Consider the following 23380-nt stretch of genomic DNA (forward strand, 5'->3'; position numbering starts at 1 on the left):
AAGATAATTTTAGGTGTAGTGAAGCAACAAGAGCCTTCTTTTACCCTTTTGTTTTGGGTGTAAAATGATCTGATTTACTGTAAAGCTTGAGTGGTTCGGGCTGCGTATTTCCGATATAGTGATGTTTAATGACCCGCTTCCATGTTAAGCATTTTTTAAATAAGAAAAAGAATTTGATTTTTGAAAAAAGTTACAAATTTTTTTTTGCGTGTTTTTCCTCTAGAATTGCTGATTAGAATTATGATTTATCGAAAATTGAAGTAGATACAAGCACAAATTCATAATATATATTATAATTTACTTATGTTACAAAAATTTCAAAAGCATTTTGTTAAATGAACAATATTTAAATTTAAGAACCAATGGGGTTCCATCAGTTTTGTGACTAGAGTTTCCGAATTTCTAAATTAGGCTCTAAGAATAGCTAATATTTTAGATGTTCAGTAACACTAAAATTTATGATAAAAATAAGACATCATGTACAGTAAAATTATTGTTAAGGTACACTATTAAGTAAGACAAACTTGTTCTTAAAATGAAATTAGTCTGTAAATCGAATCACAAAGAGAGAATATTTGAACTAGGCTTAACAAAACAAAAGCAGATAAAAATGTAGTATTATAAAATTATTACACATATTTTTGACATGTTATAGCACATATTTTTGTAATTATGACGCATATTTTTGTAGATACTAAGCAGCGTTTAAATCGTCAACAAAAATATGAGAATAACCATAATTTAGAATATATATAGTCCTAATAATTTAGCCAGGAAAGTTGGGACTCTTTAATTTCCCTTTTTGCTTATTTCACTAAAACCTCTGAATCTATTTCTGTAATTAGAAACTTTTTGTACACACATTGCTTTGTTATCAGAATTATTCTGATCATTCGTGAGAAGAGTATATTTTCTCTTAGATAACTGCAAACAAGCACAAATTTTAAATATTATTTTTCGGAAGTGAGTCGCGTTTGGAAGATTTTACCTTTAACGCAGAAAAAAGACACCTGTGTTTCACGATGTTTTTAATAACCGAAAATAATTAAAAGGGTAGATATAAAATTTTCACTTTTTTTGACCTAAGTTAATACTAATTAGTGAAAAAAATGTGAAAAGTGTGTTCTGTGTCAAAGGTAAAAGACACCACCATTAATAGCCAGCCAATTGAAAGGTTTATGTTTTTCTGAAACCGAATAAAAAAAAAACTGAAATGCTGTTATATTTGAAACTATTCTTTCCAAATATTTTCATCATCGACAAAATTTTCTTACAGACCCGATTCATCTCTTTTTTTATGAATTTATATTTAATCTTCTAACTTAGGTCATACATCTTTCCAAGATAAGAATAAAATCAATTTAAAAGAGACCCCGCTTTTCTAGAATTCATATTCACAAAACACCCAGAGATCTCCATCGAACAAAAGAGTTCATTTCAACCTCAGTGATATAAAACGCATTATTCATCTCTTCATCTTCTCCGTTTCGTGGGTTTCATGGTCGAGTTCTAAAGCGAGGGAAAAAGCCTTTAAACTCAGTAATTCACGTTTCCATCGTCACAAATTCAATTATCCAGTCAAAAAATTCAACATAGGATAAAATGATGTACGGTATTTAGCGAATATTAGTCTATTCTATAGCTTTTTTAATTCGTTTACTATACGTCTCCTTTATTGTGCATATTCCATACATATTGTGCAAATCTAAGGTTTTATTCAATAGCTCCGATTTTTTTTTCTATCAAAGAGTTTTTTTCATTTCAATTTCATGGTTCGTTAAATTCATGGAGTTGCGCTATTTGATATTCAAGCATTTGAATTCATATTATGTATTCTATTATAATGATTTCGTCCTGTTTTTGTATTCTAGATGCATTTTTTGTATTTTCTTGAGCATGAAAATGAATGGCAACTTGAGTATAAAAATAAATAAATAATTGAAAAACATCTTCGATTTGTGTCTATGTATTCTTTGAAATGTTAAATATTGTTAAAATCTTTTCAAAGTTTTATTGTTTAGATATTGAAAAAATGTATTTAAGTAAATCTTAAAAAAGGAGCATTTTTTCCGAAAATTTCCGACCAATTCCATTTTTTCCGACCAATTAAAAGAATTAAAAAAAAACTACAATTGTAACCATTTGTATGGTATTTATTTAAAGACTTTAATCCTTTCGGTGATTTGAAAGTACGAATCTAAATTTATGGAATAATTGTAGGACTTACAAATACAATTATCCACTCTAAAACAAGTTACATGCTGCGTTCAAGTAGTTAATATATATTACTCAAATGCATGGTAATCAGTTTATCAATATCGTGCAACCAAGTAAATTTATTTAAGACACCATTGTCTACATAGGTATTACGCGAGTTTAAAAGCTTTTTTAGGCTTATAAAAGAGACTTCATTAGAAAAATGAAAAATTTTTCTTCAAAAAAAGAAACTTTGTTTATGATTTATTCCTATGGCTGTGTTAAGGAATTTATCTTTTTCAAGTAAACATGTAAAATAGAGCCAAAAATATTCTTACTTTTCCTTGGAGACAGATTTTGCTCATGACATCCTTTAATTGGCTTATTCGGATAACGTCATACTGTTTACTTTTAGCGTAGTATAAGAGATATCATTAAATTTAACATTCAGCTCAATTCGGCATTCTTAATTTCTTTTTCATGTATAAGAATCTCGTCATTTACAATTAAATCTTAAACCACAGCAAAATAGATAGGAATAAGCTCCTTTTCTTCATTTTTCAATTTTTCTCACATAAAATATTTTGTTTTAATACCATTGGTAATGTTGCATTTTTGTAATTTTCTCTTCCTTCAGTATCCACCTCTATATCGATGATTGTGTTTGTTTTAAAATCAAAACTATCTCCTATAATTAATTGCTTTATTATTTTTGCCTTTTATATATTGCTTGTTCATTATTAATTTATACAAAATAAACAATTTATTTATTAAAGGTGTTTGTGAGATTAAAGGTGTTTGTGAGATGTTAGAAGTAATTTGAGGTTTACTTGAAGTTGACTTTAAAAACAACCTTAAAAGTTCAACCTCCCATGGTGTAAAAGGAATTTTATTCACACTTGAAGTTGTTTTGAGGTTAATAGCCTACCTTAAAGCAACCTGCTTGGAGAGGTTGTTTTTGAGGTGTACAGGTCCCGCAGTGGACTGAAAATAAAGACACGGTTCCCAATGGAACATCGAAGTAAAGCGTCACTGGCTGTGGTCAGTAAGTGGGTGGGGGACAACTTTGATCAGCCTGTGGTAGAGACCGAGAGTGCACGGTATCGGTCCTCGTTAAACTGTTCTACCGTAAAGTGCTCCAATTCGCGAGAAGGTCGTTGGACTAAAAAAGCTGGGGAGTATCAAATTGCCGTTTCGATTCTAAGCACCCCTTCCGCTTAGGATCCCAACTGCGATAACAAGTCTCCGGATCATCCTCAGGGTTGTTTCCCTGACCGTCGCCAATACCCCATTGTGAAGCTCTAATGTGACGTAAATAAAGTATCTACATACCTTGAGGTGTTCAGAATATTTTTTCTTCACTTTAAGTAAATAAGTATATTGAGGTGTGAAAAATTCTTCACCTGAATTTTCCAGGTGTGAAAAATTCACCAGATTTCAACTAAAAGTATTGCTGAGCTATACATGAGGAGGATTTTGTATGACTTTTTAATGAGGTTGAAATTTAGGTTTATTGATAAGGTTAATTTTGGTTCAAATATAACGTCATTTTCCACCTCAGCGTATGTTTTTCTACTCCTGTCAACATCAAGAACACCATATTTTTCGTAGGGAATCTTATTAGGATTAATTGTGTATGCATGTTTGTTGCAGGGAATTATGGGAACAGTGGGATGGATGCATTCGTGAAGCTAGCTCACGAGGCAGGCATCTGCATTGCCGCCAGTGATTCAGTCTTAAGCCATGCCGAAGACTTTATCTACGACCAGATCATCCGTAACCTCCAGAAGTATCCGGGTGCAAAGGTGGTTGTCTGTTTCTGCGAGGGTATGACCGTTCGAGGAATCCTCAAAGCTACCAGAAGGCTCAATGCAACAGGAGAGTTTCTGTTGATTGGAAGGTAAGGTGTTAAGAAAAACTCTGATTATTCTTCTCCCATCGAATAAAGATCTCTAAAAGGTGTTTTTTTTATCAAAAAATGCGGAAGAATGTCGAACTGGAATGACGTGCAATTATGGTGCTATAAGGGGTTAATTGGAAACGTAATGTCGAGTCAACTAACCATTTTTAACGTAATCACGCGATATTATGACTGATATTGTACAGAATCACATTTTAACTCAGTATTTAATTGAAACTGCAGCAAATTTCTACGATTTTGTTAGTCAAAAACGTTTTGTGTACCCATTCTGTAGGAATTTATTTGCCTTGTGTGTTTTCATTTGCATTAAATGTTTTACACACGGAGAAAGAAGTTCTGTCATAATTATCGTACTGTGTTTGCCGTTTATATGGTAACGATTTACCGGAAATTCTGGTTTTCGAAGTTATAGTTCTTATTACCACGCATTTAGTAAAATATTGCAAAGCTGGAAAGTAAGTTTACCCAAATAAATGGTTTTTATGCCATGCTCTACGGTATCCTTATAAGAATACCGAATTTCACCACATTTACCAAAGTTTTGTCGCGCATCATAAAACCATATTTCAATGTTAATTTTTCCCGAATTCTTATCAAAGCACTTCTGTAAAGATTGCCGTGATTTTTGGTGTTTTCATAGAGCCAGAAATACAGTAAATTTTACATATTTTGGTATGTTCAAACATACTTCTTTTCACAGTACGACTTATCAATAAATAAATTTTCTTCCTTCTTCCTGTCCTATACAGTGCCTTTGCATTATTATCTGATCCAATAAAATTTAATCAGAAGGAAAGAGAGTTGTTCAATCAAATATTTATACTTATATAGTACAATATCAAATACATTAAATTAATCAAATAGAACACTTAATCAAATATTTTAATTAAAATTAGATTACAATTAAGGATCTTAGAGCTATGGTAGTGGTTCAGGGGATAGAACGTTCGACTCCCATGAGGTTCAGGGTTTGAATCTCATCCATAGCTGTTCGATATGAATTCCGTGAGATGGTGTGATTCCGTGAGGCTAACCGTGAGATGTTTTCGTGGTTTTTCTCTCCATCTAAAGCAAGTGCGGGTTAGTTCTATCAAAATGTCCTCCACGAAGACGAATTGTTTCCAATACTTGATCCAAGAGTTCCCATGTCTTCTGGATTGAGTTAAAATTTACAAGGCTATGGAGTTGAATAGTAGTAGTTGCAAACTCAAAAACTTGGTCGGCTGTTCAGTGACGGTTTTAAAATAAAATATGAATATTAAAAATGCCTTTTTTTCATAAATTCTCTTTGAAGCGCTTTGTTTCAGCCCAATGCAAATATTTTTATGAATAGACTATTGCTTAAATTTACAAAACGCAATAATCAATAATTTTCTATTGCTTTATCAGATATTTCACTAGTTTGTTAGCAGTTTCAAATATGATTTAAATGTGTTGAGTGAAATATATTCATTCCATTATGCTCGTTTTGAATTATAACTGTAGGCAATTTTTAGAGGAAAGAATTATGAGATTTTTTTGTTAAAATATATAAAAAATTAAATATCTCCCGTAATTTATACCTTCTTAGGTCTTCGCCAATAATATTAAAATCTGTTTTTCAGTCTTCGCTTCATTAATTTCAAAGAGTTCAAATTAAAAATGTAATGCTCGTCAATGCAAACTACCTAAATTTTATACGAGAGTCATTTCCACTGTTTTAAATTACCCGAAAAAGTCTTATTTTTAATACAATTCAGTTAAGGAATTAATTATTATATTTAATAATAGATAAATTCTAGTTGATTATAGTAAAGAACAAATCATGCTAAAAAAGTCTTACCCCAGGGAAATGCATCAGCTGTCGTTTATATTCAATATCAACAACAATCTGTATTTAGGTTAGTGTAATTTTCTTTTCAACACAATAAGACATTTAGACAAGTGAGGTGTCTTTGATTTGCCAAAAAAGAAAAAAGGCAATCCCAAAAAGAACTTAAGGGATTAGTGGTGTATCGATAATTGGCATATCAAAGCAAATCTTGACGTCAAATAAATCCTTACCGGATAAAGATTGTCCGATAAAATCGGTTTTTCTTTTGTTATCAGGAAAAGAAAATACTGAGAATCAGGTTGACGAACATATAATGTCGAACAACAGAAATAAGAGTTATTATGTCATGTCATTTTTTCTTGAACTCAGCAGAATATGATATTTTATGCTTAGTATATATATATTGTCTTATGATATATTTTTATTAATGTCTCGTCAGGTTTCAGATTTAACTGGTCGTCGTTCGAACTCTGAAATTTTTTTCTTTACATTACCACTGATATTCGTTTTATTTGACTTGTTTATAACTTGCTGATACTTGTACTTTGTTTACTATAATCATTTTTCTTTAATCAAACAGATTTCAGATATCTTTTCAGATTGGTTTAGCTTAATATTCACAGTAACTAAAATTTTATATTTGTCACAAAATTATCAAAAAAGAGAAAACGAAATAAAATATATTACATTTTAATAAAGTTTCTCTTTATTGTCTGTAAAGCACGTGATACCTTTTTATTAAGTTCTGAATTCTCCTCTATTATCTGGTGTGATTTTATCCTTGGAGACGAGTTATTTTCCTTCACTGTATTCATGCAAAAATACTAAATAAAACTTAAAATTTTAATTACAGTAGTGGAATTTCAATACTAATATTTAATTTCAAAATAAATTTGAAACAATTGCATGGGCACCTCCTTCCTGTTCACAACGTTCTGAGATATTTTTAAGGAGGTACAACAATTCAATCACGTAGCTTACGAATGAATATATATATATATGTATATATATATATATGTACCGCTCAAAAGTATCAGTACACCTAGAAACTTACAAAAAAATGGCAAAATTCAAAGTGTCATAACTTCTTTAAAAATGATCAAAAATGCTTCTGCTTTAGNGGAGAGACATTTCGAAATCAAGAATAATTATCCTAAGATTGATTAAGATTACTCATTATAATGAGTCTATATCTGTGAGAGGCGTATCTATGAGGAAACAAAGAAAATAATGCAATTGGGAACGAATGTAAAATGAAAGAAGTAAAATAAAGTGAAAAATGCGTTAAAATTAGATTGACTGATTTAACTGCTAACAAAAATTACTATGAAGGAAAAAATGTGCTTTTAGCTTTATTGTATGGAATGAATGGTAAAAATAGTAAGTTAAACTTCAGTGCAATCTATCAAAAAAAAAACACTTAAAAATAATAATAATTGGAAAATTTGAGACATAAAACTCATCATAGGAACAGAAATTTATAAAATAATATTATTAAAATTGTAAAATCATCCAAAAGAAATAATAGCGATAATATTTATGTTTCTAATATTTGTTGGGTTTTACACATAGACGCGAACTAGGGATAAACAATGTCTTGCATTAGTTATTTGAGTAATCTGTTTAAAAAAAATAAAAACATGGTTTTTATGCCCATTGGGTGGACTATACAGTCAGTGAGCTTTACCTGGGTCTCAAATATCTGGCGACATGACATTAAAAAGGAACTGCAATCACCAATAAAAGAATATCTATGATCTGAGAAAGTACAATCTGATAAAATACCGAACTTCGGCCCTAGCCAAGAAGGTTAAAGACTTGACTTGCTCTACAGAAAGATGGAAAAAAAGGAACAAGAAAATTTGATCTGTGTCAAATATCACAATAAGAATTTAATATAACTATAACCATCCAATTTTATACGTTAAAAATTAACTTTAGATTTACTATATAGATCAGATACTTGATTATTAATTTTAAAGATTACTTGAATTATATACATGATTTCATGACATTTGTTGAACACAAGTGAGAAGCCTGTTTTGTTACGAGCAAAAGGGAAAAGTATTTTATTTCATACATGTTTTGGTTTTATATTTAGTTTTATATTATTATATTTATAAAATACATTATATTTCGCTTTTGTGCTTTACAAATAATGATAAAACCTTGAGCAATTTAAAGAAAAACAAATTAAACTTTTATTTCTAAATCCATTTGATATTATTTAATTGCAGGGCTCTTAAATAACTAAATCCTCAATTTAAGAAACATTCTGCATTTTTACCTAATTATTTATATCAAAAACGAACTATTCTAGAAAGTATATATTTCTTTTCCACAATACAAAGCGAATGGTTTTGAATTTACCTCAAATTATACCCCATGCATGTTAAAATATATCCACTATCCACTATTTAAATAAAATTTATTTTTTTGTTTGTGCTCTGCATTCTCCAACAGTGATGGTTGGTCCGACCGGAACGATGTTACGGAACAATATGAACAAGAGGCTGCGGGCGGAATATCCATCCGTATTCATTCCACGTACGATCACAGCTTTGATCCCTACTATTTTTCCCTCAAACCTCACAACAATCAGAGGAATCCCTGGTTTCGGGAGTTTTGGGAATACAGATTCAACTGCTCTTTGGAAAAAGGATCTGGAAAATACAATAAAACTTGCAATACTGGTAAGCTCAAAATGTGTTCTTTTTTGCTGATGTTTTATGTCACATGTTTTGAAAATAACTTTTGTGAGAGAGAAAATGTTATACAAATGAAAGCCAGAAGGTAAAAATTGTTTTTGATGGGTTGCGTTCAGCATAAATGTACGATTTGGAAAAATCTCTTTCTATTTTTGAATTTTTTTGTTTGCTTGATACTGAAATTCATCAATATTGACCCAAATTTATTGTTACTGACTATAAAAATCTTTAAGTGTTGGAAAGTAGTACTAAATTCTCGCCGTCGATGTCTTCGAGAGGATCTGAGATTAGCACACACGCTAACACTTAACCTCGCTCCTGCGTCCCTAAGGGAGCATTTACCAGTTAATGGTTAAACTTTACAGACAAGGTTTAATTAAAAAAAACATATCGATTTCATTAGTTAGGGCATTATTATTAGAATTTTTCAGGGCGAATTTACCAATTTTAGTAGCTGTCGTGGCACACCACTGCATATATTCTTTTTTTTAATTCTTTTTTTATTACAATTACTTCAAACCCGCGATGGTTCAGGGGACAGAGTGTTCGCCTTCCACTGAGGTGAACCGGGTTTGAATCCCAGTGGTGGCTGGTCGATACGAATTCCGCATCCGGCTTGCACCGACCACAGTGCTGACGTGAAATATCCTCAGTGATAGACTGATCTTGGGTTAGAGTCCCCTTGCCGTCAGGCTAACCGTGGTAGGTACTCGTGGCGTTCCTCTCCATGTAATGCAATTGCTGGTTAGTTCCATCATAATGTCTTCCATGAAGATAAACTTCTGACAATGCCTGATCCAGGAGTTCCCTTGTCTTCTGAATTGGGTTCGGAATTATAATTAGTTGAACATTATTATTATTTGGAAAATTGTGTCGGCTGTTCAACGACGGTTTTAAAATAAAATATAATTACTTCAGGACTTCCTCGTAATCTAGTAAAAAATGACTTTCGCCATGACAGAATAGGTCGGCAGCCTTTTGTTTTTATTTGTAATTCTGGTAAATAGATTTCTAAAAGGCTATGTGGAATTCTTGATTTGAACTTTAAAGTGGCAGGATGAGGTGGGCATTGCACTGCATAGTGCCAGTAGTTAATCGTTTATTTTTACCACTCAATTAACAAAACTCCAGGCTTGTTTATTAGCAAATGATTACTTGAGCCTATTTTTACGAGGTTTCGTCTTAACTTGTAAGAGAATATAAACATTATACACTACTGACAAAATTATGATAAATATGATATATTTTCTAAAAATTGAACGTTGTCGTAATAATTCCTTATTATTTAAATGTGTTTTGGTTAAAATTTCTCATTTTACTTACCACCTGATGAACTTTATAAAGGCTTTGATTTGAACTGGCATTTGTACAATATAGGTCTATTTAGACAGTTATTATTTTAAATATATTCAGGAAATCGATGAAAAGGAAAAACCCTCTATCATTATTTACCTTTTTCCCTGTCGCAGAACTATGCTTAACACTTTTTTTTAATTATCGCAATTATCAACATTCGTGTGTTTTCTCTTTCACAAAAAAATTCATGTGTTATAAAATTACAGAAATTCTCTTATCATGTATACTTCAATTCTCTAAAAATAGTAATTTCCTTCTCGAAGCTTTAATCTTCGGAAAATATGTCAGGAAACTTGAAATTAAGGGAAATAAAATTGAAACAAATAAAATTATAACAATTTGCTGAATGCTTTAGTTTTTCTTTTATGTGTTATTATTTAGAGCTTTACAGTCTTTATTGAAAAACAAATTCTACTGAGTAAAAATGTGTATATTATTTTTTTGCGTATAAACTATATTCAGTGAGATTTCTCTTTCTATCTGAAAAATCAACTTATAAAATACTTAAAANACCATCTGATGAACTTTATAAAGGCTTTGATTTGAACTGGCATTGGTACAATATAGGTCTATTTAGACAGTTATTATTTTAAATACAGTCGGACTTCTATTTAACGAACTTTCATTTTACGAATTTCTCTATTTTACGAATTTTTTCGAGGAACCAAGAACATTTTGGAAATTTCATTGTAAAATAACTTCTAAATAGAGAAGTGAATTTTCTATTTAACGAACTTTTCATTGAGATTCACTTTTTCTATTTTCCAAAATATCTCTTAATATTTCAAACTTGTTAACGCATTTTATGGGGGAAATGGCCTTGAATTTATTTTCGAAGCCACTGCTTTATGAAATGTATTATTGTTTTCTCTAAAATTTATCTTAGAGAAAGGAGTACAATCCCTTTCCCCTTTCGCTTGCATTTCAAACGAAAAACTCAGTTCAAATTAACGGATTTCATCTGTAGCAATTTAACTTAAGAACGCATGTGATAATGTATGTTTAAAATGTCTTTTTTAATAAATGCAGCTATAATTTTATGCATAAATTTAGCCTTTTTTCAGTTTAAAATGTATGCAGCATGATAGTGTAACACTGAATAATGTTTTGCTCTATTCTTGCTTTCCATGCAGATTTCTTTTAAGGTTAAGATTCATAAAATAAATAGTAGATATACTAGTTTATAAGCTAAAGGTGTATCAATTGCTATTTTAATTGTGTTCAGAGTTTATGAATTTAAAACCTGTTTTGTGTTGCTTAAGTATTTTAAAAGGTCATTTTCTATTTAACGAATTTTCCATATAGCGAACTTATTACCGGGATTTAGCGACTTCGTTAAATAGAGGTCCGACTGTATATACAGGAAATCGATGAAAAGGAAAAACCCCCTATCATTAATTACCTTTTTCCCTGACGCAAAACTATGCTTAACAATTTTTTTTAATTATCGCAATTATCAGCATTCGTGTGTCTTCTCTTTCACAAAAAAATTCATGTGTTATAAAATTACAGAAATTCTCTTAGCATGTATGCTTAAATTCTCTAAAAATAGTAATTTCCTTCTCGAAGCTTTATTCTTCGGAAAATATGTTAGGAAATTTGAAACTAAGGGAAATAAAATTAAAATGTTATAACAATTTGCTGAATGCTTTTGTTTTTCTTTTATTTGTTATTATTTAGAACTTTACAGTCTTTATTGAAAAACAAATTCTACTGAGTAAAAATGTGTATATTATTTTTTTGCGCATAAACTATATACAGTGAAATTTCTCTTTCTATCTGAAAAATCAACTACTAAAATACTTAAAACTTTTGTTTATTTGATTAAAAACTTCGTTCAAATGTACATAAATTGGAAATAAGAGTCGACATGTTTCAAGCTTTCAAAAATAAGCGCTTCGTTTAAGACTTGCCAGACGTGAATGAGAAGAAACGAAAATGTTTAGAACCACACAAAATAAAGTTGCCAATGAAAACTGGAAAAATAAAGGTGAGAAAGAAAAGTAGAAAACCACAGCTGCCGAGAGAGAAAAAAGATGAAAAACAGAACAAGGAAACCACAATGAAGAGCTACAAATTGGAGTAACATGCATTGCCACGCGCTATGGAGAGATGATGAGGAAGTAATGTCATTAACAAGGGCCTCAGCATTCATTTGAATAAAACAAGATTCCAGGGCATCAAGATGAGCTGGTGTGACTGGGGATGAAATAAATTTGTCCTTGTCAAAATTCAATTTAAAATTTTTTTCAAGTTTTGTTTCTCGCTTTCATTTTTCGTTGGCAACTTAGCGCTTTATATTTTAAATCAATTTGCATCTGCTCTTTCGTGCTTTCATGTCACAAGTCTTTTTTTTTTCATGGACGCCTATTTTTGAGCACTTGAAACATGTCGATTGTTATTTCCAATTTGCATACTTTTGAAGAGAATAAAGTTTTTGATCAAGTAATATCTTAATCCGTTACAGATTCTATGGTTATTTATTTAACTTATTTTGTTTGTTTTTTATGCATTTATAATAGGAAATGAAAATCTTTCGGAACGCTACAAGCAAGATACTAAGATGTCCTTTGTTAAAAAAGCTATCTACACAATGGCTTATGGACTGCACGATATGCAAAAAGCAAAATGCAATACTTCAGGACTGTGTGCTAGCATGCTTCCATTGAATGGATCTCTTTATCTTCAGTACTTGATGAACGTAAGCTTTGTATGGGGAAATGAAACAGTTAAATTTGATGAAAATGGAGATCCGCCTGGAAGGTAAGGACATCATTTTAATGTCTCAAAATGCACAAATTCGTATTTCTAAGACGTTCGCAGAAAATGATGACAGATGCGGGGAAACTCGTTTAAAAAGTTAGCCTTTAAAGAAATTTTCAGTTTAATGAGTTTATATTCCCGTTAAATTTTTGTTTACATTTTTACAAGATTAAACTAACCCCTTAAGGAATTTTTGTCTTAACTTTTTTTCTGGTAGAGAAGCTTATTCCAGCACCCTTTTTTCTTCCAAAGAATGGAAAATTATCTTTAAGTTCATGCAAGTGTGGTATCTGGATTCAGGAAAGTTCTAGAAGGTCTGGATTTTGAGGTCACTTGTTTTGACCTATACAAACCTGGTTTAGAAAAATTACGTCTTAGAAAAGTTAAAGGGGATGAGTTATCGCAATGATAAAATGTGTAAAAAGATAGTTTAGCTAACTTTTAATAAATATAATCTATAATGACGTGCATGGTATGATAACTAAAACAAGAACTGTTTCATGTGAGTTATATTTATCCATTTACGATTTTTTTTAAAAAATTTGTTCTAGCCTATTCGCCCCAAAAAACTTACCATTTAAGATATTCTTTTTTATTTTTTCATGAAAAAAAAAGGATTTCTCAGTGTCAATAGTCATAAATAGCATAATAGTTACTCTTTCCTGCTAAAAATAAACTTTTCTATATTTTTTTAATACAAATAAACTTCTGTAAAAAGATTCAATTGATAGCAAAACAATTTTAGATAGTTTCCCCCCTAAAATAAACACTGTAGGAACCATCGTCCTCTCGCCTGCCATGGTTTCTCTTATATTTTTCTCCATGAATTTTTCGTTCTATTTTTATATCAGCAACTGTGCCTTTTCTCGTTCCTAACTTGTTTTTTCTTCATTCACGTGTTGTATTCCTAACAGATAGTGACCACTTTAGGTCGTTCGAAATACGTCGAACCGTTCTTCCACTTCAGCTAAGAAAATAAGTTTTTATTTTTCATATTTTCAAGCACACTATAGTGCTAGTTAAAAGTACTTTTGTAAATATTGTGTCATATTTTTTTCGATCTCAAGAAAATATTAATTCGCTTCGAAAAAATGTGAAAAAAGAGAAACTTGGAAAAGAAACTGTTTTTTTTTTTGACTAATAATAAATGCTGTCAATTTAATCTTGTTATATTTTCTATTGTTGACGTTTTACGCTTGGTGACGTTTTAAACTCATCTCTTTTTAATGATAAGAAATCCTTAATACCAATATATTCTAAAAATTCTTTTTTAAATTAAGATTCGTCATCTATTTTAAGATCTTTCATCCATTTTTTTAAAATCCATTTTAATCAATTCTCTAATTTATATGTTAGTGAATAAGGAGTGTAAGTGACGTATTTTCTTAAGATTCTTCTTCTAATTTCTTTTATCCGTCTCAATTTATTCTCTTATTTATATATGAATGAATAAAGAGTGTACGTGGCTAGTTTTTTTAAGATTCTTCATCCGTCTCAATTTATTCTCTTATTTATATGTGAATGAATAACGAGTGTATGTGACTAGTTTTTCTAAGATTCTTCATCTGTCTTAATTTTTTCTCCTATTTATATGTGAATGAATAAAGAGTGTATGTGACGTATTTTTTTAAGATTCTTCATCCGTCTCAATTTATTCTCTTATTTATATATGAATGAATAAAGAGTGTATGGGACTAGTGTTTTTAAGATTCTTCATCCGTCTCAATTTATTCTCCTATTTATATATGAATGAATAAAGAGTGCATGTGGCTAGTTTTTTTAAGATTCTTCATCCGTCTCAATTTATTCTCCTATTTATATGTGAATGAATAAAGAGTGTATGTGACGTATTTTTTTAAGATTCTTCATCCGTCTCAATATATTCTCCTATTTATATGTGAATGAAGTGTATGTGACGTATTTTTTTAAGATTCTTCATCCGTCTCAATTTATTCTATTATTTATATGTAAATGAATAAGGAGTGTATGTGGGGTATTTTCTTAAGATTCTTCACCCACTTTGTTTTATCCGTCTCAATTTATTCTCATATTTATATGCGAATAAATAAGCAGTGTAAGTGATGTATTTTTTTGAGACTCTTCACCCAATTTGTTTTATCCGTCTCAATTTATTCTCTTTTTTACATGTAAATGAATGAAAAGTGTATGTGGCTTGTTTTCTTAGAACCTTCATTCAATATCCTTTATCCATTTCAGTTAATCGTATATTTAATATGTGGATGAATGAGGATTTGAGGTTGCGTTTTATGCATGAAGTGCATCTATTCAAAAAAGATAAATTAAGGTACCCAAAGGCCTTCAGGAAATTTCTAGAAAATCATGTTTGAGTATTCTAAATCTCAAACTAAAACTTGATTAGTGCAATGAAATTCTTTAAATTATTTATCTTTAAATTCACTCATAATTTGGAATGTGTTTTATTGTTCGGTGATTTACAAAATTATATATTGTCTGTTTGAGACTATTACTTAAAGAAATGCATTGGAAATCAAATGAAGTCATTAGAGTTTGAGTATAACATTTACGGAAATTGCCTGCAATCCTTCCACCTTGGGAATAACACTGCTGTAAATTAGTCTCGACAATTTCAGTCCGTTGTTTGAGAAATCAAATTAGAAAAGAAAATGAACTCCCTAGGTTGCAGAAGTCACGAACACTCTTAATCTGATAATGATATCTAAATAGTTCTATCTTATGTTAACTAGGAAATTTAATTTAAAACATGAATGAGTAGTAATTGGTTCATTTATATTGATAGAATGGAAGTTAGCTGATATCATTTTGATTTATTTACAGATAATTAATGAAACAAATGATATAAATGAATTGTGGCCTAATTCAAGGAAGACACAGATTCGTTTTATTTTCCTTCGTCCTTCCCAGTTTATCTTTTTTTTTTGATAAAAAATAAAGTTATAAATTATTAAAAAAGGAATTAATAGATCTAAAATACGTAAACTGAAATATTGTGGTTTAAAGCTAACACGTATACTTATCTGAAGTGTTAGGTTTTGTAATCATGTTTAATTCTTGTATTCTGATTCGATAAAAGAAAGAAGGAATATTTTGCGTTGTAAAATGAAAATTCACTGTTATAGAATCAGAAGTATATTTAGAAAACCTCCTACAGCTTTAATTGCGGTTTTTTTAAGATTCAAAATTATTTTTTTTAAAAATTTGAACGTACAAAAACACTTTTACAGATACTTTTCTGCTAAGCAAATTTTGATTGGAAATTATGTACAGGCTGCATGCTAGCAACTTATACCACAGTTCGTGAATTCGAAAAAAAGATATATATTGGAATTCCATGTTGTTTACTAAATAGTGATTGTTAAAAAACGGCGAAGGTTTCTTAGCAAATAGTGGTACATTTTTAGTGGATTGCAATAGAATCAGTTCTACTAGATATTATAAGTTCTTATAATAAGTTCTACCAGACTGGACACTGCGCTTAAAAACTATTTATTTTTAAAAACACTATATCTTAGACTTAAAAAAAATCAATCTGTAGCAAAAAAAAATTGCTAAGAGTTTTCCGTTTGTTTTTTTGCTTGTAAGTTTTGAGATTATTTGGTGGCATTATAAGCATACACATATGGAGGCATTTAAACTTCCGTGTGTTCTTTGAATGAATCGAACTATCACATAAATAATTAATTCTTTCATGGCGTAATAACTGTATGTAATTTAATTTTCTGCAAAAGAAACATACTATCATGCATTTATATGACTATTTCATTCACTTCAGAACAATTTTGAAACCATCTTTTTCGTTCTTGAAAAGTAACTGGTATGAGTGTTCATAGATAGACGCAATAATTTTATGACAAGTGTGCGATTAGATGAAATTAATAGTTGATAAAGTAGCGTTCGTATTAGTTTTATATTAGTTATAAGGAAGAGTTTAGTTTGCTATGACTGGCTCTCAACAATTAATACAATTGCTAAAAAAAGGAAATGCATAATATATTTATATGTTGGACATGTCCACATCATAGAACAATAATTCAATAATGAGCCGTGATGGTTCAGAGGGTAAAACGTTCCACCTTCCAATGAGGTAAACCGGGTTCGAATCCCAGCGATGGCTGGCCGATACGAATTCCGCATCCGGCTTTTACCGACCACGGTGCTGACTTAAAATATCCTCAGTGATAGACGGATCTTGGGTTAGAGTCCCCTGCCGTCAGACTAACCGTGGGAGGTTTCATGGGTTTTAGTTTCCATGTAACTCAAATGCGGGTTAGTTCCATCAAAAAATGTTCCACGAAAGCAAATTTCTCCCATTATTTGATTCAGGAGTTCACTTGTCTTCTAGATTGAGTTCAAAATTAAAAGGCTACAGGATCAACGACGGTTATAAAGTAAGGTACTTCAATAAATATACTATATACTAGAAGAATTGACTTTTTTTAAATGGCATATGTTTTTAAAAAGTGTTAAATAACACATTATATTTTTTTAGGTATGATATTATGAACTTCCAATTCATACCAGAAAACAATTCTTACGACTATAGACACGTTGGATCTTGGGATAGTGGTAAACTGGATATCTTCAAGCCTTTTCGTTGGAATCCTAAACACACAACTATAACCAATGGTTTGCCAGAGTCTGTTTGTAGTAAACCTTGTGAAAGGGGAAAAGTTAAGGCAAGTAAACCTCATTATTTAACGTTACAGTTTCTGCAACGTTACCTTAACGTTATTCTAACCTTATACAAAAATATTACAGCACTTTCCTTGAAATTCGACAAAATAATACTTTTAATATACAGAAAGTTATTTTGTTATAAACATTTCAATGTAAAATATTTTTATACGAGATTAAATATTTTTATACCAGATTTGGCCATCTCAATTTCATTGAAATGTCGCAAATAGAACACTTTATACCTTTGACGCTGAAGGGACACCGGTGTCCTTTTTATGTATTTTTTACTGACGCTCTAAATACAAGCAAAATTCTATTTTGTTATTTTTTTATAAATAAAAAGTCTAATAGTTAGTAAAGTAAATCTGCTAGAATATCTAAATTATAAAATATAAGATCCAAAAAATAAATTTGGAATTTTTTCCCCCTCCATATTCAAAAATTTATCAATAATTGATTTTGTAAATTAAAGGTGCTTTAATGATGAATAACTTTCTTTCCTAGATCTAAATAACTGTAAATAAGTGCGAAGTTGAAAAATTATTGTTTGGAACTGAGACATGTTTGGAAGATTTTACCTTTAACGTAGAAAGAAACATCTGTGTTTCATTTCATAACAAAATTTTTTTGAAATGCTAAATATGATATTTTGTTTTGTTTTGATCTAAATTAATACAAAATAATGAAAAGAGTTTGAAAAATGTGTTTCATAAGAATTCTACGTGAAAAGTTTAAGAAATTATAATCTAATGACCTGATATTCTCGTACGCAATTTAAACTTTGATGGTTGGAGTAAATTATACATGCTATTTAAATTATGCAAAATTTATTTTAAGTCACAAGTGCGGAGATTGAAACGCATTTTTTCTGAATAAACACATCATCTTTCGTCAGATTTGATTTTATGACTCTCAAAATAAGGGATATGTCGTAATTTGGAAAATATATAATCCTAATAATTTAGTCAGGAGAGTGACCTAAAGTTTGGACAAATTAATGTTTATTTCCCTTTTTGTGTGTTTCGCCATATCTCTGGATCTGTTTTTGTTATGAAAAGAAGCTGAAAAAGAAAACTAAAAAAATAAAGGTATAGATAAAAGAGTAAAATTTTTATACCCACATAGCTTTCTCATTATAATTATTCCGAGTATATTTTTTAGGATTTTTTTAGAATATTTTTTAGTTTAAGTATACTATGTGAACTTAAAATTTTGAGTATTTGTCGGATTTTTCGTGATTAGATAGGGAGATTAAGAACATTTATGAATTTTTTTAAGTATTATGATCATACTATGAAATTAAACCCTCTTGTGCCCAGTGGAGGATATTAGAAATTAGGATTTTTGATGTTTTTGAATAACTTTTTAATATAATACTTTAAATTTTAAGCTTGTACTTTTTTCTCAACAAAACAAGCAGAGCCGTGGTGGCTCTAAAGATAGAACGTTCGTCTCCCAGTGAGATGGCCGAGGTTCGAATCCCAGCTGCGGCTGGTTGATACGAATTCTGCTCCTGGCTTGCACCGACGTATGCCTAAAATATCCTCAGTGGTAGTCGAATCATGGGTTTAGAATCCTCTTGCCGCAAAGATAACTGTGGGAAGTTTCCGTTTTATTCCTCTCCATGTAACGCAAATATAGCTTCATTGGCCTACGTGATGGCTAGTTTGTCCCAAAGCTTGTTCCAGGAGTTCCACTGTCTAACCATTAAGTTCAAAATTACAAAGTTATGGATTTAAAAATTGATTGTTCTACACTCAGAATTGGGTTGACTGTTCAACGCTGGTTATAAATATAAATAAATATATAAACAAGCAGCGTATCCTCAACTTTTTTCGATAAAAGCTGAACTAAAATATTTTTTAGCATTAAAACGTAAAAGAAAGAAAAATAATTCTTGCCGTATTCGAAGAAAAGATAACTTTTGGAGAATGAAATAAATTTTTATGTTCTTTCTTCTTAGCTTTTGCTTTCTCTAAAACTTTTTCTTCCTTTATATCTTTAATATATTCTTAAAACAAGTCCAATAACTGGATATAAATCTATTGAGATTTGAAGAAACGTGTGTGAAGTGCACTTAGCGGTGCCAAACAAGCTTTTTTTGGAATCCCAATTGGATATTTCTGTTAGATTCACAGCCATAACATCATTGAAAATTTATAAGGCTCATCTTATCCAGTCTTTTCTTCAACTAAGAGCTCTCAATTCTCTCGAGAAGAAAAGGAAAAACTTTTGAAAAATGATTGGTCAGAAATTTAGAGTAAACAAAGTTTTCTATTGAATTAATTTTTCTTAAAAATTTCTTTCGTACTTAATTTTGTGTTAAAATAAATTCGTAGGGCAGATTTTTTTAAAAAAAATTTCAATAAGTTTATTTTCATGGTGTTTTGAAGTTGCGTTATCAACTAAGTACATTAGTTTTATTTTATAAGGAGACTTGAACAATATTACTTTAAATGTTAGCATTGCAATTTTGAATCTAACCTAAAAAACATGGGATTTCCTGGATCAAGAATTGGGATTAGCCTTTATGGAATTATTTTTGATGGAAATGACCCGTATTTGTATTAATTGGAAAGGGAAACAATGGAAACCTCCCATTGTCAGCCTCGCAGCAAAAAAATCTAATCTTCGAATCCATACTACAATAAGAACATTAGTTTTATTTTATAAGCTCACTTGAACATCATTACTTTAAATGTTAGCATTGCAGTTTTGAATCTAACCTAAAAAACATGGGATTTCCTGGATCAAGTATTGGTACAATTAGCCTTTATGGAATAATTTTTGATGGAAATAACCCGTATTTGTATTAATTGGAAAGGAAAGCAATGGAAACCTCCCATGGTCAGGCTGACGGCAAAAAAAATTCTAATTTTCGAATCCATACTACAATAAGTATGGTATTGTTTTAGTCCGTGATAACAGCTTTAATCCGTTCGTCAGCTGACAGCAAATTCGACTAAATATCTACTTCAAAAGTTTCTAGGAGTTGCTAGAAAATATAATCTATAATTCCGATCTTGCTCTCAGTATCTTTCTTTTCTGACACCAAGAAACACTCTGTGTCATTTAATTTCCATAAACAAAGACAATATGACAGGTTGCTTTTATTCTCAGGCAATAGACTTCTTTGACACTTAACTTCTAAGAAATACTTCAAATTCTGCAAAAAATCTGCTTCGAAAGTTTCCGGGGGTACTTAAACATCTACTCTATAGCTCCGATCTTGCTAACAGCAATTTTGATACTGAACTACTACATAGACTTGTACTATTTCTAGCTGTCTTTCACAGTGCATCTGAATAATTTTTGCTAAATTAAATTTCGTTTGTAAAAGAAATAATGAAAATGTTTTATTATTATGTTTAGAGTATTCAATCTGAGAGTGTGAAATGCTGTTGGGTCTGCGTAGCTTGCAAGGAAAATCAGTTCCTATTAGATGAATTCACTTGCAAAGACTGCGGATTGGGATGGTGGCCGAATGATAACTTGACTGGTAAGGATATATACTCATAATTACGCTGTTAAACATGATAATTATTTAAAAAATGTCTTTATGAAATCATAATAAATATCGTTTCCATAGCGAAGGTTATTTTTTGATGTTTCTTGTATACTCTGATTGCGTACGCAGAAAAAGTTTCGTAACTTGCTAATTCCATCTTTCCAATCGAAGTTTATGGAAACTATGAGGCTTACTGTTAGCAAGAGTACTATCTGTTATTTGATCAAGTGCCAATATGCTTTTCGAATCTTTTTTTAAAAATTCCAATGCTTTGTTCTTCTGTTAATTTTTTATTTATCACTTACTGCTTTTGAATAAATTTTTTTTAAAAAATATAAATAAATAGTTCATGTAAAATAAATGAATAAAAATAAAATGAATAAAAATAAAATAAACAAAAATAAATTAAATAAAAATAAATTAAAAAAAATGTTTTTTTTTTAAATTTTTGACTTGCAATTTTGGTTCCAACTTTAATATGCCAGAAATTTAGTAAAAGATATAAATTGTTTATCTGTTGAAACCATTTAAGAAACGAAACTTTCGAGTTCTTCCCTTAATTTTATTTCAATTAATATATCATGCACTTAAAAAATAGTCGCAGTTGTTATAAAATATATTCAGTAGCTTCTACCCTTATTATAAAGTCTTTATAGTAAAATTTACAAAAAGGGGTAGATAAATGGAGAAAAATATAATGAAAAAAACATTAAATACAGGCTTACTTATCGAATGAAACTGAACATCATTAGTTTTTTTTATTATGAGCAATCCATACACATTCAACCTATCTAATATTAGCTTATGTTAAAAAATAAATATATTTAGGTAATATTGTTGAAGCGCATTCCAAATATATATATTAAAATAATACACCTTCATAACATTCAGTTTGTTAACCAAAAGGTTAAAGCTCCGCAATTTCATTACCTATGGCAAAAATACTTATCAAAGGTGAATTCAGATTTTGATCCTCAAACAGATAATTATAATTTTAGGAGAATGGATTGAATAACGGATTACGGAAAGCAGGAGCACGTTAAAGTCCCCTTTTAGCAGATAATTATAAATTATGGCACTGCAGATAATTAGGACTTTTTACGTAATGGTACAGTTTTTGTTTACATTAAAACTAATTATTACAGTTAAAGTTTTACAGTATTAGTTGTTACAAAGAAGCCACATTTGAACTACTTTGTTTATTCTGCATTGTTTCAGCATTGTAGAATATACTTGGTTGGAATTTTAAAAATTGGTAAGCCTCGCCGTGAAATTCCCATGCTTTTATTTGTGCTTTTTACATTACTTTCAATAGATTACAGGATATCAAGCATATTAATGACTTGATATTTTGATATCTTTTTCAAGATTTCAAGCACATGTCAAGATTTCAAGCATATTAATGTCTTTAAAAGGTTTTTCCTCATATTTATACACTCTATGCATTAATGTTTGAGCATTCAGTTTGTGAATAATCTTATTTATTTTCAGATTGCAATAGAATACCAGTTGATTATATCCAATGGAGTGACACCACCGCAATTGTTGCCGTAACGATTGCAGTTTTGGGAACTATAGCAACATTCTTCACTATGGTCGTTTTTATTCTCCACAACAACACTCCAGTGGTGAAATCTTCCACCCGGGAACTTTCTTACGTGATCCTTGTGGGAATGTATCTTTGTCACGGCTGTACTTTTCCACTCCTGGCTAAGCCAACACACACTTCATGTCTTATAACCAGAATTCTTCCCGGTCTGAGTTTTGCCATGATGTATGCATCACTTGTCACCAAGACTAACCGCATAGCTAGGATTCTTGCTGGTAGCAAGAAAAAAATCATTACCAAAAAGCCAAGATTTATGAGTGCCACTGCTCAAGTCGTTATGTCATGGCTACTTATATCCATTGAAGCATCCATAATAGTTGCCATGCTCGTTCTGGAACCTGCTGACTCAATGTTCGAATACCCGGCTTTGGACAAAGTGAATCTCATTTGCAATACCACTCCTCTGGGTATCATAGCACCTTTAGGATTTGACTTTTTTTTAATTGCTATGTGTACTGTATACGCTGTGAAAACGAGAAACCTCCCAGAGAATTTTAATGAGGCAAAGTTCATAGGTTTTACTATGTACACGACTCTGGTCATATGGGTGGCTTTTGTACCTATTTACTTTGGGAGCAGCTCCAAAGTCATCACAATGTGTTTATGTATAAGTTTTAGTGCAATCGTAGCTCTGCTGTTGCTGTTTTTTCCTAAGCTGTATATAATGCTCTTTCGTCCTGAAAAGAATAATCGGAGTGCTTTCACGACTACCAAAGATGTTCGGTGCCATATAGGTCGAGGTTAGATGCATATCTTATTATATTTTAGTATCTTTTTAGTTATCTTTCAGTATTTTATCTAACTTTTTAAAAAATAATTATATTTTTTT

General features: G+C 30.5%; 1 protein-coding gene across 2 annotated transcripts in view; it reads left to right on the forward strand.

The window, feature by feature from the left end:
- LOC107440232 (metabotropic glutamate receptor 1-like) overlaps positions 1–23380 on the forward strand; it is a 251769-nt gene that overhangs the window by 217768 nt on the left and 10621 nt on the right. For both annotated transcript variants that reach the window (XM_071181257.1, XM_043046352.2), the window contains 6 exons: positions 3850–4096; positions 8394–8623; positions 12517–12757; positions 17247–17433; positions 20807–20933; positions 22434–23291. In XM_071181257.1, coding sequence (XP_071037358.1) covers positions 3850–4096; positions 8394–8623; positions 12517–12757; positions 17247–17433; positions 20807–20933; positions 22434–23291 — 1890 coding nt within the window. The remainder of the gene's footprint in view (positions 1–3849; positions 4097–8393; positions 8624–12516; positions 12758–17246; positions 17434–20806; positions 20934–22433; positions 23292–23380) is intronic.

Source organism: Parasteatoda tepidariorum, chromosome 5 (assembly GCF_043381705.1).
Source record: "Parasteatoda tepidariorum isolate YZ-2023 chromosome 5, CAS_Ptep_4.0, whole genome shotgun sequence".
Taxonomy (NCBI): domain Eukaryota; kingdom Metazoa; phylum Arthropoda; class Arachnida; order Araneae; family Theridiidae; genus Parasteatoda; species Parasteatoda tepidariorum.